General features: G+C 44.1%; 1 protein-coding gene across 1 annotated transcript; it reads left to right on the top strand.

Moving 5' to 3' along the window:
- The first annotated feature begins 12,577 nt into the window (after positions 1 to 12,577).
- Positions 12,578 to 13,633, top strand: LOC120106834. The gene has a single exon (XM_039119899.1). The coding sequence runs from the start codon at positions 12,578 to 12,580 to the stop codon at positions 13,631 to 13,633; it is 1,056 nt and encodes a 351-aa protein (XP_038975827.1).
- The last annotated feature ends 266 nt before the right edge of the window (positions 13,634 to 13,899 follow it).

The following is a 13,899-nucleotide window of genomic DNA, read 5'->3' as shown; positions in this document are numbered from 1 at the left end:
GCAGAATGGACCGCACTCGAGAATCCTCCCCGCGCCGGCGCTCCTCTCCATGGGAGAGGAAGGAGCGCGGGTTGTGAGGAAGAGGCGAGTGCTCGGGGAGCAGCGGCTCCTGAGCCCGCTGCGGCACCCGAGAGATCACACCCTGCAGATTCTGCACTGCCTCCGCGAGGGTGCGAACCTGCTGGGCTAGCTGGTCGAACTGAGCAGGTTCGACCGTCTGAATGGGAGGAGAAGCGGTGGAATGCTGCTGAGAGTGTGTTGGGGACGCAGCAGCCTCCCGGCCAGAGGCGCGAGAGGCTCCGCGACCGGAAGCATTGGAAGCTCCGCGACCACCTCGCCGTGCCATTACGATCGTTCTGAGATTCGGCCCTTCCTCTAGCGCCAACTGTTGCTGGTGGTCCAAACCGAGAACGATTGACACGACGGTGTGAACGGGATTCCGCCTGAGTTGTCTTGGTTGATGCTGGTTGCGCTCCACCTTCCGCCCAGGAACCTGCAAACAAGCCTTGCACCACCACCAGGGTGGTGATGGCCCTCCGACGGTCAAGTCAGAGGAGATTGGAGGAGGAGAGATGATAATCACAAGTGGGAGAGAGTGCTCTGGGAGGTATTGCTTACCCCCCCCCTTCTCCCCCCAGCCGCATATATACCTGGCTGGGAGGTCTCTCAGGGGGGTTTGTCGTCGTGGGGCACGATAGAATGGCCACTGACATGGCCGTTACGGGGCGTCGTGGAGCAGCGCTGGGTACGGTCATGGCAGGGCGTAGTGGAGCTCCGCTTTGTACGGTTGATACAGGAGATCGTGGGCAGCATCGGGTACAGCCGTTGCAGGGAGTAGTGGAGCAGGAGGCCGCGGCGTGCCTCTGGAGAATAGCCTGTCGTTATCAAAAGATCTCCGACTCGGGGTCGGAATGCTGGATCATAGGGCAGCCGACCCGGGGTCGGGCTGCGGAGCCGAGGAGGTCCGACTCGGAGTCGGAGTGCTGGATCATAGGGCAGCCGCCCCGGGGTCGGGCTGCGGAGCCGAGGAGGTCCGACTCGGGGTCGGAGTGCTGGATCATAGGGCAGCTGTAGCTTTCCTGGATACGCGTGCCGATCACGTGGGGCATGGCGGCTCAATTCCCCCATAACAGCTTGTGTAGGAGTGTCTTGCAGCCAAGGTCAACAAAAATTGCTGGTACTTGGATAGTGGCTGCTCAAGACACATGACGGGTGACAAGGATCAATTTTTCACCCTTGAAGCTAAGAAGGGAGGTGCTATGACTTTTGGAGACAACAACCAAGGTCACATCATTGGTATTGGTAAAGTTCAAATTACCCCTTCTACTTTTATTGATAATGTTAGATATGTTGATGGTCTTAAGCATAACCTATTAAGCATTAGTCAATTATGTGATAAAGGGTATGATGTTATGTTTAAACCATCACTATGCATTATAACAAACCCAAATGACAATAGTTTAGTTTTTAAAGGAATTAGACGTGGGAATGCGTATGTTGTAGACCTTGAAGATCTTGCCAAACATAACCAATGTTTAGTTGTTAATGAAACTAAGGATAATGATGCTAGTTGGTTATGGCACCGTAAGTTAGGTCATGCAAGCATGGACACAATAACTAAACTAGTTAAAAGAGATTCCGTGATAGGTTTGCCAAAATTAAAATTTGAAAAGAATAAAATATGTGAAGCATGTCAATTTGGCAAACAATCTAGAAACTCATTTAAATCCATAAAATGTGTCTCTACCTCTAGAATTATTACACATGGACCTATTCGGACCAACTAGAACAACAAGCCTAGGTGAAAATAAATCTGGTCTAGTTATTGTAGATGATTATTCTAGGTACACATGGGTCATGTTCCTAGCACATAAGGATCAAGCATTTTCTGTTTTTAAGAAATTCCATAAAGAAGTAACCAATGCTAGAGATACCTCAGTAATAGCTATTAGAAGTGACCATGGTACCGAATTCGAAAATCAGTCATTTGATGAGTTTTGTAGTAAAAAGGGGATAATCCATAATTTTTCTACACCTAGGACACCACAACAAAATGGAGTTGTGGAAAGGAAAAATAGAACTCTAGAGGAAATGGCTAGAACTATGTTATGTGAAGTAACCTCCCTAAGTACTTTTGGGGAGAAGCCATTAATACTTCTTGTCATATATTAAATAGAGTTTTATTAAGACCCATTATAAAGAAAACACCTTATGAACTTTGGAAAAACAGAAAACCAAAAGTTAATTACTTTCATGTTTTTGGATGTAGGTGTTTTGTTCATAATAATGGAAAAGATAATCTAGATAAATTTGACTCTAAATCTGATGAGGAAATATTCTTAGGTTACTCTACAACTAGTAAAGCCTATAGAGTCTTTAATAAAAGAACGTTAGTTATAGAAGAATCTATACATGTTGTATTTGATGACTCTAGTGATTTTTCCTCTAGTAAGAAAGTTAATTTTGATGATGATGTTGAAATTCTTGAAGAAAAGATAGATGAAATGGCATTACAAGATGATAATCAAAAGTTGAGTGAAGGAGCATCATCAAGCCAAGAGGCTATTGTGGATCATGGGCTAACTAAAGCTTGGAGGTATGCTCACGGGTATCCTAAGGAACTAATTCTAGATGATCCATCTCAACCGGTTAGGACTAGAGCATCCCTTAGAAATTTAAATAACCATCTAGCTTTTGTCTCACACTTTGAGCCCAAACATAGAGAAGAAGCCGAAAATGATGTAAATTGGATAAATGCAATGCAAGAAGAATTAAACCAATTTACTAGAAATAAGGTATGGAATCTAGTAGAGAGACCTTCTGAATATCCAATTATAGGTACTAAATGGATTTATAAAAACAAACTTGATGAAAATGGAATTGTTATAAGGAATAAGGCTAGACTAGTAGCAAAGGGTTATAATCAAGAAGAAGGTATAGATTTTGATGAAACCTTTGCTCCAGTAGCTAGACTTGAGGCCATTAGATTATTATTAGCGTATGCATGCTCTAAGGACTTCAAACTATTTCAAATGGATGTAAAAAGTGCATTTTTAAATGGGTATATTAATGAGGAGGTATATGTAGAACAACCTCCTGGTTTTGAAAATCATCAATACCCTAATCATGTATATAAACTGAACAAAGCACTTTATGGTTTAAAACAAGCACCTAGAGCATGGTATGAGAGGCTTAGCAAATTCCTATTAGAACATAAATTCTCTAGGGGAAATGTAGATACAACACTGTTTCTGAAAAAGCAAAACAAAGATATGTTATTAGTACAGATTTATGTTGATGATATCATTTTCGGTGCTACTAACAATCGCCTCTGCGAAGAATTTGCTGATTTAATGCAGAGTGAATTTAAGATGAGCATGATGGGAGAGCTGAACTACTTTCTCGGGCTTCAAATCAAACAGTCTGAAGGAGGTATCTTCATCAATCAAGCCAAATATATCAAGGAGATGCTCAAGAAGTTTGATATGGAGGGAAACAAGTCAATCAGCACCCCCATGAGCTTATCATGCAAATTAGACCAAGATGAATCAGGTAAATCTGTAGATCAGAAACTGTATAGAGGTATGATAGGATCCTTATTGTATCTTACTGCAAGTAGACCTGATATTATGTTTAGCATTTGCATGTGTGCTAGATATCAGGCTAATCCTAAAGAATCACATCTAGTTGCAGTTAAGAGAATTTTTAAATACTTAATAGGAACTAAGAATATAGGATTATGGTACTCCAAAGAATCTAGCCTAAACTTAATAGGATACACAGATTCAAACTTCGCTGGATGTAAGCTTGATAGAAAAAGTACCAGCGGGTCTTGTCAATTTCTAGGAGAAAACCTTATCTCATGGTTTAGCAAGAAACAAAACTCGGTTGCATTGTCTACTGCTGAAGCTGAATATGTTGCAGCCGAAAGTTGTTGTGCTCAAATCTTGTGGATTAAACAACAACTAGAAGATTATGGCATTAAACAAGATAAAATTCCCATTAATTGTGATAATACAAGTGCCATTAATCTAACTAAAAATCCAATTCAGCATTCAAGAACTAAACACATTGAGATAAGACATCACTTCATAAGAGATCATGTATTGAATGGTGATGTGACACTCTAATTTGTTTGTACTGATGATCAATTAGCAGATATTTTTACAAAACCCCTAAGTGAAGAGAGGTTTAGTGTGCTTAGGAGGGGATTAGGAGTGATTGATCCATCCTAGTGGTAGTTTCCACTAGATTCATTGATTTTGATGATTAGATTGTGGTTAAAATAGAGTTTCTTTTCACTGATCATCAAATCAGATCATACTTTAGTGTTTTTTCCTCATTTGGCACGAATGTAGCATGATTTTTAGGTGCGTGCCAAAGTTAGAGATGACTCGAGTAAGTTTCAGAGTCGGCTCCTGAGGGAGAGTCGACTCGCGCATTTGCGGGAGTCGACTCGCAGAGATGGCAGCTGAGGGGGAGTCGACTCACATATAGTCGGGAGTCGACTCGAGGTCTACAGGCGCATAAGGAGAGTCGACTCGCGCATATTCTGGAGTCGACTCAAGGTCGAGTCGACTCGCGACTCAGTGGAGTCGACTCGCAGTCGGGATCCGACTTTTTAACCCTAACTTTGTCGTTTCGAAAACACTTCTTTCTCAAGCCGCCACTGTTCACAAGCCCTAGAGCCGACTCCTAGGTCGTCCCCAAGGCTTTTTCCGTCGACCCTTCACCGTCCCCTAGGGTTTTCCTCCCTTTCTAGGTCGTCCCCGGTCGTCCCCAAGACTTTCTCGTCGGTTCTTCACCGTTCATTAGGTTTTCCTCCCATTTTAGGTCATTATGCCGCGTAAGACCGTAGTCCGGAAGAGGTCCCGACCCAAGGCCGGTCCCGAGCGGCGCTCCAAGGCTCGGCACGATCCCGCGAGGCCACAACCTCCGGCTCGTTCCCCGCCTAGGGCGGTTCCCGCGAGGCCATTAGCCGGGAAGGCCGTCACCACCGGGAGATATGTCGACTTCGACTATCTCTCCCGGGAAGGGTTCACTATAGGTGATAGACTCAGGGCCCAGGGCTTAGAGTACTTCCTCACCTTAGATCTCCCCACATATCCAGGGCTCATTAGAGAGTTCTACGGTACCGTCCATCGGGGAGATGGGGGTATCGAGGGCACAGTAGCCGGTGTCCCTCTGTTCGTTACGGAGGATCTTATTGCCCACATCCTCCACCTTCCACTAGTAGGGGTGGCTCCCACACATCCCGAGGACAGGGTTGAGGCCCTTACGGCCGTTCTAGGGCATCCACCCCAGTCACCCATAGACGAGGTATCCGCTAGCTCACTACCGATTGAGATGCGGATCCTCTTGAGTATATTGTCTAGGTCCATCTTCCCTAAGACCGGGAGATTTGACTTTGTATCTGAGAGAGACCTAGCTCTCATGTTCTATATGCTTCATGACACCCCAATCAACTTCCCCAAACTCATATATCGATACATGTGTGAGCCACTAGACAGACCTAGGCTCACCCTACCCTACGGCATGGTCTTCACATTATTGTTTAGGGAGTATGAGATTCCTATCCCTGAGGGGGAACCCTTTCGCGCATTGCGATGGACTGATCGCACGCGTGCAGGGACCCTACACAGGATGGGGTTTCGGAAGAGAGAGGGGATTTGGGTTAGGAAGTCATCCATCACCACACAGACCACCAGACCTTCCCCCAGTCCTGAGCCCGATTCTGACTTTCCTGACGTACCAGACTTTCCACCCACTTCTGCTCCTACCACTTCCGCCGGACCCTCCTCCTCGGCTCCACCACCCATGGAGGTCCGCATTGATCCTGAGCAGCTCCGGGAGCTGCGGCAGGAGATAGTCCGAGATCTGAGGGATGAGTTGCTTCGGGAGCTCCGAGGTTCGATGCCTACTCCCTCTCCTGTGCCCACATCTTCCGCGTTGGTTCCTTCCCTGACAGCCGTGACTGACATGACGGCTGAGGTGCGGCAAGTGATATACAACATGAGGACCTTGATGTAGGCCCAGTTCCATAGCATGGGTGAGGTCACGAGCACCACTCGACAGATGCGGGATGACATCGGCCGTGACATGTCCACCACTACCGCGGGGGCCGAGCGCTTGTCGAATGTGCTCATCGACAAGCTGGACGGACTGCAGAAGTCGGTGCTCGAGCTGGATACGACACAGAGCAGGGCCATCCAGGCCATCATTCGCCAGCTCGAGAACGTCACCAATGCGGTCCAATCACTCGTGGAGCGCATGCCTCGAGGAGACACATCCTCGAGAGGAGGAGACACATCCTCGAGAGGAGGAGACACATCCTCGAGAGGAGGAGCCACATCCTCGAGAGGAGGAGCTACATCCTCGAGGAGACCATAGCTACTTTTTGTGTTTTGTTTTGACATGTATTGTTTTGCTTTACTTATTGTATTCTGAAATGTACTTACATACAAATTAATACAATGAGTAGCCGCATTTTTCTTCAATACTGTGCCTTTTGATCTATGTTTGATTGTGTGTTCTGATTACCTCCTTTTTGATATGATGACAAAAAGGGGGAGAAATATGTATAAAATATATAAAAGGGGGAGAAATATGCATAAAATATGTAAAAGGAATCAATGGAAATCAATAAAAAGATAAACTCTTAAAACACACAAATTTGTTCTAAGTGGATTCGGTACCTCGAGGCTCATTATCTCTCTTTTGGGGCTCCTAATGGAGTAATCTCCAGAATCTATTCAAGGAATATTCGGAGATTAGCTGAATCCTACTCAAGAACAAATTGACAGATTTTTCCTCTAAAAACCAAAATTTCAGTTCAAAAACTTCAAAGCATTAAAAGGAAATTCAAAGAATCAAAACAAAGTAGAATGTATATGTTGAGGGGGAGAATCTGAAATTTTAACAAAGCTAGATCATTAAAGATATATAAGCCAAACAATTGATTGCATAATATGAAGGCTTATATAATTCCAAATGAAAGGGGGAGCTTTAACTCCGAAATTTACTGTTTCACTCCTTTCAAGCTTGGATAAATTGAATTACCAGACATTTGAATTCATTTATGGATTTTATTTCATTGTTTATTGTGCAATTCACTTTACATATACTCAATGTTTTGTCATCATCAAAAAGGGGGAGATTGTGGAGTGATTGATTAAAACCCTATTTGATTTTGATGAGCTCAAAGCATTTGAGTATATTTCTTGTTTACTAATGAATTCAATTAAGTGTTTTCAGTGAAAATCTTCTCTAAGTGTCTCTAGACTTGGTTCATAGTATTTTGGATAAGTTAAGAAGTCAGCTTGAACCAAAGTCTGAGACTCGAGTCGACTCCAGAGTATCACGAGTCGACTCCAAGCGTATCAAGTTCACTGGCACGGGCTCGAGTCGACTCCGGATCGGTACGAGTCGACTCCGACTGAGAACAGACAGACGAACAGAAAGCTTCAATTCAAAACCTGTCAGCGAGTCGACTCCCAAAGTGCGCGAGTCGACTCCAATGTTTACCGAGTCGACTCCGGAGACGTATGAGTCGACTCCAAGGAGTCACAGGCAGAAAAATCAGAGAGCAGTTTTCGGGTCTGAGATTCGAGTCGACTCCAGTGGAACGCGAGTCGACTCCGATGGTTGGCAAGTCGACTCCAAAGAAAGTGAGAGTCGACTCTCAGAGGAACACAAGGAAAAAGACAGAAAGCATTTTTCGGACTCTGAGATTCGAGTCGACTCCCGCAATACGCGAGTCGACTCCGAGACTCCGCGACCACAAGGAAGACAGAAGACCAAGTTACTGCCTCTGAGATTCGAGTCGACTCCCAGACAGCTAGAGTCGACTCCAAGGCAGCTTCACTTCAAAAAGGCAGAAGACCAAGTTTCGGAAACTGAGAGCCGAGTCGACTCCGAGGAAGTTCGAGTCGACTCCAAGACTGGACGAGCCAAAAAGACAGAAGATAGGGAGTTCGGGCTCTGAGCGCCGAGTCGACTCCCAGGATTGACGAGTCGACTCGAGTGGACCAAATACAAAAATAAATCCACGGACTCCATGGGATGAGCCGACTCCGAGAAAGCCAAGTCAGCTCCAGAAGTTGGCGAGTCGACTCTGGGTCAAGACGAGTCGACTCCCAGTCGCGAAGGCAACTTTAATTCAAATCTGGAACAGTTGCCGAGTCGACTCCGGAAAAGTATGAGTCGACTCCTGCTACAGACGAGTCGACTCCTGATCGCGCGAGTCGACTCCAACCCACCAACGGACACATTGTCAGGCTGTGCAGAGTGTGCAGAACGGGCAGAAAAAGGTGTCTAACGGCTAGTTTCCGTGGGGGTTGGTTTAAATAGCCACAGAAGACTGTAGCAAAGCAGAGAACAACCATTCCACTCCAAGTATTCAAGCATTCAATCTCTGCAACCTGTTCTTCAACGAAAAAAGAGGGAAGAGCTGCATTAACTGCATCCACCTACATCTTCCCAGCAATTAAAGAATCTTCCTCCTGCATTCAAGTCGACTACACATTCAAGAGGAGACCCGAAGTTTAAGAAGCCATTCTTCTTCTCCAACTTAAAAGCGTTTGAGGGCTTCTAAACTCTTTTCAGATTATATTATTTTCCATCTGCTTTTGAGAAGCTTAGTTTTCTGTTTGTCTATTTTATTTACAACTTGTATCTGCTTGGTTCAATCGGGGGATTGAATCAAGGGTATTGAGGTTGGTTGGTGAGCCGAGTGTAAAACCAACGTGTGTAAGGGTTCGATTGTGATCCCGGGAAAACAATCGGGGTGGTTCTAGTCGGTGAGCCTGGAAAAACCGACCGAGTTCGTTGTGAGCTCGTAAAACAACAAGTTTGGTTGTGAGCTTGGAAAACAACCGGCTGTAATCCAAGGGAGTTATAGTGAATTCCCAAGTGAGACTTGGGGAGTGGACGTAGGAGCAAGGGTTAGCTCCGAACCACTATAAAACTTGGTGTTTGTGATTGACTGTCTCTCTTCTTCTTCCTCTCATATCACTCACAGCACATAGCAATTAATTAAACAACTTGCAATAGTTTTAATTAGTCATTCACAACGTTTTAAATAGCTAAATTATTTTAAAACCCAATTCACCCCCCCTCTTGGGTTGTCTATCTGGGCAACAGAATGGAATAGATGAACCTCTAGGTGCAGTTATCATATGATACAGTCCTTTTATCGTGGATCCCTGCAGGACGGAGGTTATGGATAACTCGTCAAACCCCATCGTCTGTCATATGTCAAATTTATTTGACTTGAGTTCGAGAATGGAAAACTCCTTTTCCACTGTACATACTACCCCGGCCGAGGATTTATGAACTCAGTCTCATAAATTACATAGGATCTCTTCTAATCTATCAAGGTCGATAGATTCCATCTAGATGCACCCCTACTCCTACAGTGAATCTACTATAGCCAATCTGCACCACAAGAACCCAAATGGCTAGGGCCCATGTTTATGTGCTCGTTAAACTATAGCAACCTCACCGTGAATAGCTGAGGCATCGCAGGTCAAAGGACCAATCATACAACTGCAGCATCAAGTAAGTCACTGACGAGTGGATAGACATCCAAATGACTACTTGCTTTGGTCATGCTCAGTACCCTTATTCTCTAACAAGCACTTGCACAATCACTCCAGTGTCCCCACACTGTGGACTCAAGACTCGTCCATCAAAGAAAGTCATATGTGCACTAATCTCAGCGGATCGATCACCGTCCTCGTGATGATCCATCGATCAGGAGCAATTCAGGAATTAATCGCCAATGACACATGCCTCAAATTCTCAACTCTTGAGAATATGCGTCATCATCTTATTAATTCCTTGGATGATTCATGGACACATAAGAACATGAATAAAAAGAATGCCCAACTTAATAAATTCATAATTAGGTCAAGTACAAATTTATGTCCCAGAATAAAATAATGCGTCAGCCAAATTGGCTTCTAGGGCATACTCTAATAGCTATGTGGTCACGTGCATAGAAAATAGGACATGAGAGAAGGAAAAGGGGCAGTAGCCCTAGCTGTTATGGTTGCAGCTTCCTTGGCCCAAGGGAGACAACAAGGGGTTTCAAACTCACTAGTGAGTGGCGATGGTGACGATCCTCGACAAATGGTGGCAGATTCCAGCGAGGTTAGCAGCGATAAGATTTGGAACAAGGTAAAATAGGGCAATGAAGGGATTTTAGAGAGTAAAAGAGTGATTTTAGGCGGCAGCACTCGGCCGTGGTGGCACGACATTCACCGAAGAAGAGGAACAAGGGGAAAGGGAGGTTCGATGGTGTGAGACCCTGAAACTGGGTCTGGTCCATTGACCGGCCTAGCCCAAGGATTTCGGCCTCACATGCGGCGCACGTGAGGGCGTGTGATGAGGGGGGGAGCCATCCCGAAGAAGCCGGCTCCCCTATATTTTTTAGGGCTTCTCCTCTCATTGAAGCCATTCGAAGAAGAGCCGCCCCGGCACGTCCTCCTGGTTTGGGTTCTTCTTCTTTGGGCTACCAGCCGAGAAGAGAGGGAGAGAGAGTCGCTGAAGCCCCGCTCCTCTTCGGTTCGGGTGGTCTTTCGCAACTTCCTTTGCCGCCGGAGAAGAAGAAAGCTGCCGGATTTTCGTCAGGGCTGAGGTAAGGTTCCTAACTTCATCTCTCTGTTAAACCATTTGAAAAAGAAAGAAAGAAAGAAAGAAAGAAAGAAGAAGAGAGGGAAGAGGGGACTTACCCGTGTGCGGCCGCAAGCACCGCCGACGCTGCGGGTCCCCACCGCGGGCTCTTCCTCTCTTGAGCTCTCTCTCTCCTCCATGGGAAGAAGAGAGGGTCAGTCGCCCTTCCGAGCCCTCTCTTCTCCACGGGACGGAGAGAGGGCCGACCACCGCAAGTCGCGGGCACCGCCGACCGGCCGTAGGCACCGTCAGCACCGCCGGCCTCTAGCCGCCACCCCTTCCGAGCCTCGGCATGGGGTCGCACCTTCCCCTCCATGGTCGCGGGAGAAGAGGGGAAGAGAAGAAGAAGAAAACAAGAAAAAAAAGGAAGGAGAGGAAGCTTCGGGAGGAGAAGGAAAAAGAAAAGGAAAGGAAAGAAAAGAAAAGAGAAGGAAAAAAAGAAGAAAAGAAAAAGAAAAGAAAAGAAAAGAAAAGAAAGAAAGAAAGAAAATAATAATAATAAAATAAAAGGAGGAGGGTGGTTTACGGATATGAACTCGAATCCGAACCCGAACCCGGGGTGCTAGACACTTCTGCAGGGTCGGCCCTGAAAGAATGTTAAATTTAAGTTATATATATATTATGATTAATTTTAAAATAAAATATGATTTTTGGATATTAGGCTCTGCGAGAAATTTGTGAGATTAATTGAATTTGTTGTGGATCGCGTTCAACGTAAGTAATGAACTGCCTTTTCTAGACTCTTCATTTATATAATATTATTTTTGCATTAACAATTTATATGTGATTTATGAATTTACGAGATGATGATTTGAATGAAAAATGGATATGTGAACTGGAATAATATTTTTCGGACTATTGTTATATTTACTGTTCTTGCATCGTATATGCATATTTAGATCGGATTATGATATATCTATTTTGTTACAAAAAGAATTTTGATGTGCATTAGATTTGGAACTCTCAGCCTGACTATGTTTTGGACCCTGCCAATTGGGGGTTATGCATTGGCAATTCTGGCCCCACCACAGGGTATAAGTGTAGTATTCTGGCCCACTCCGTAGGGTATAAGTGCGGCATTCTGGCCCACTCCGTAGGGTATAAGTGCGGTTTTGTTTCTGGCCCAGCCACAGGGTATAAGTGTGGTCGTAGCTAAAGGCTGATGAGATGAATGTGATTTGTTTCGAATCAGATTTATGATTATGTATATAGATATTTGAAAGATACGAATTTTAATGAATTTGTGTTTGAAAAAGAATTGATTATGTTATTATGTTGATTCGTCATAATTTATATTTATATTTTATGTTATTATATGAATTGACTAGTTAAGGTGTTTATTACTTACTGGGCTGTCTAGCTTATTATACAATTTCTTGTTGTTTTACAGATTCCGAGAACTAACCTGTCGGAGATTTAAAATGGAAGAGCGACTAGAAGAACTGAAGCACAAGTTATCCTAGATTAGGCTTTATTTAAATTGATGTTTTATCTTTATTGTTCCGCTGCGTATTTAGAACTGTGAGACTATATAATTTGGATCAGTCAATGGAGTAAGATTGCATTTATTTCAGTTGAATTATTTTAGATATATATATATAATTGGGATGTTTGGTTAAGATGCCTTGCATGCTCGTGGGGAGAGTTTCCTACGGGTGTGCGGCGGTTGGCGTGGACCCCCGGCTCGCGATCTCGGGCCGGGGGCATGACAACTTTTATAGTATCAAAGCATAATTGGATAAATTATGAGATAAGAAAATCTGACATGACATGAGTGTAGGTGGGTAGACTCTAGGGACATTGGGACGTTAGTTTATGATGATTGTAGCAACCATTCTATGTACTTGTAATGAACTGGTAAGCTTATTATTGGCATGCTGCTATCTGATAGATATAGGTCAGGATGCCTCCACGTCGGACGAGAAAAACTACTCGCAGAGCTACTAATAAGGCATCCAACCCGCAAAATGACAGCACACCCCAACAAGTTGGTAACACCCCTCAGCATGAGAGAGTCGTCAATCCTGCTAGTGATACTCAGACAGGACAACAAGAACTAGACCTTGGCCAGGTTATGCAGACCATAGTGGGCCTTATACAGATGCAACAGCAGATGCAACAGCAGTTGCTCCAACAACAAGCGCAGTTGCCCCAAAGACAACCACAGCAAGGACGAGGAGAACAGTGTGAACAGCGTAGCAGTATAGCTGAATTTATGAGGCTGGCTCCTCCAGCTTTCAAGGGGACTACAGAACCGTTGGAAGCAGACAATTGGCTTACAGAGATGGAAAAAGCATTTGCTGTCTTGAGATGCCAGGATGATGAAAAGATTTTGTTTGCATCATACATAATGCAAGGTGAGGCATTCAACTGGTGGCGGATGTTGGAACATAAATATGAGCAGGATAGGGAGCCACTCACTTGGAAAAAATTTCGAGGAGCATTTTATGATAAGTATTTTCCTCAGAGTGTAAGGATGCAGAAAGAGCAGGAGTTTATTCACCTAAAGCAAAGAAATATGACTGTTGCAGAATATGAAGTTAAATTTATCGAGCTAGCCAAATTTGTTCCAAAGTTAGTCGAGGATGAGCTAGATCAAGCACATAAATTTGAGATGGGACTAAAGACTGAAATTAGAAAACAAGTGGTACCTTATGAATTAACTACCTATGCAGCTGTGGTAAATAAGGCTTTAATAATTAAAAGGAAAGTTAATGATGAACGATTGGAAAGGGAAAGAAATCAAAAGAAGAGAAACAGATCGAATGAATTTCAGGGGCAGAGCAATGAAAATGCCGAAAGTTCAAACAAGAAATCAACGAGTGACAATCCTAAGCAGATGAATATCAATAAATGTTCTAGATGTGGTAAGGCTCATGCTGACAAGGATTGCCATTGGAACACCGGTGCCTGCTTTAGATGCGGTAAGATATGTCATAAAATTGCAGACTGCCTATAAAGAAACAAGAATAGACTACTCAAGCAATGGAAGGAAGCCAGGGGCCAAAGACTCAAGAAAGAGTATTTGTACTTACACAACAAGATGCACAGGCTTCTGATGTGTTGACAACAAGTATTAATCTAGTCCCAATATTTATTTCTATTTATTGTTTTGCCATGCCACTGCTCTTTGTTAGACAACTCATTATGCTGCAAGAAAAGATTAAATAGTTATATGATATTTTTTTGATTAATTGTCAAAAGAAGAATATGAACTATTAAATT

The sequence above is a fragment of the Phoenix dactylifera genome, unplaced genomic scaffold, assembly GCF_009389715.1.
Source record: "Phoenix dactylifera cultivar Barhee BC4 unplaced genomic scaffold, palm_55x_up_171113_PBpolish2nd_filt_p 000657F, whole genome shotgun sequence".
Lineage (NCBI taxonomy): Eukaryota > Viridiplantae > Streptophyta > Magnoliopsida > Arecales > Arecaceae > Phoenix > Phoenix dactylifera.
Note: the sequence above shows the minus strand (reverse complement) of the source record. Positions and strands in the feature narration are given on the sequence as shown.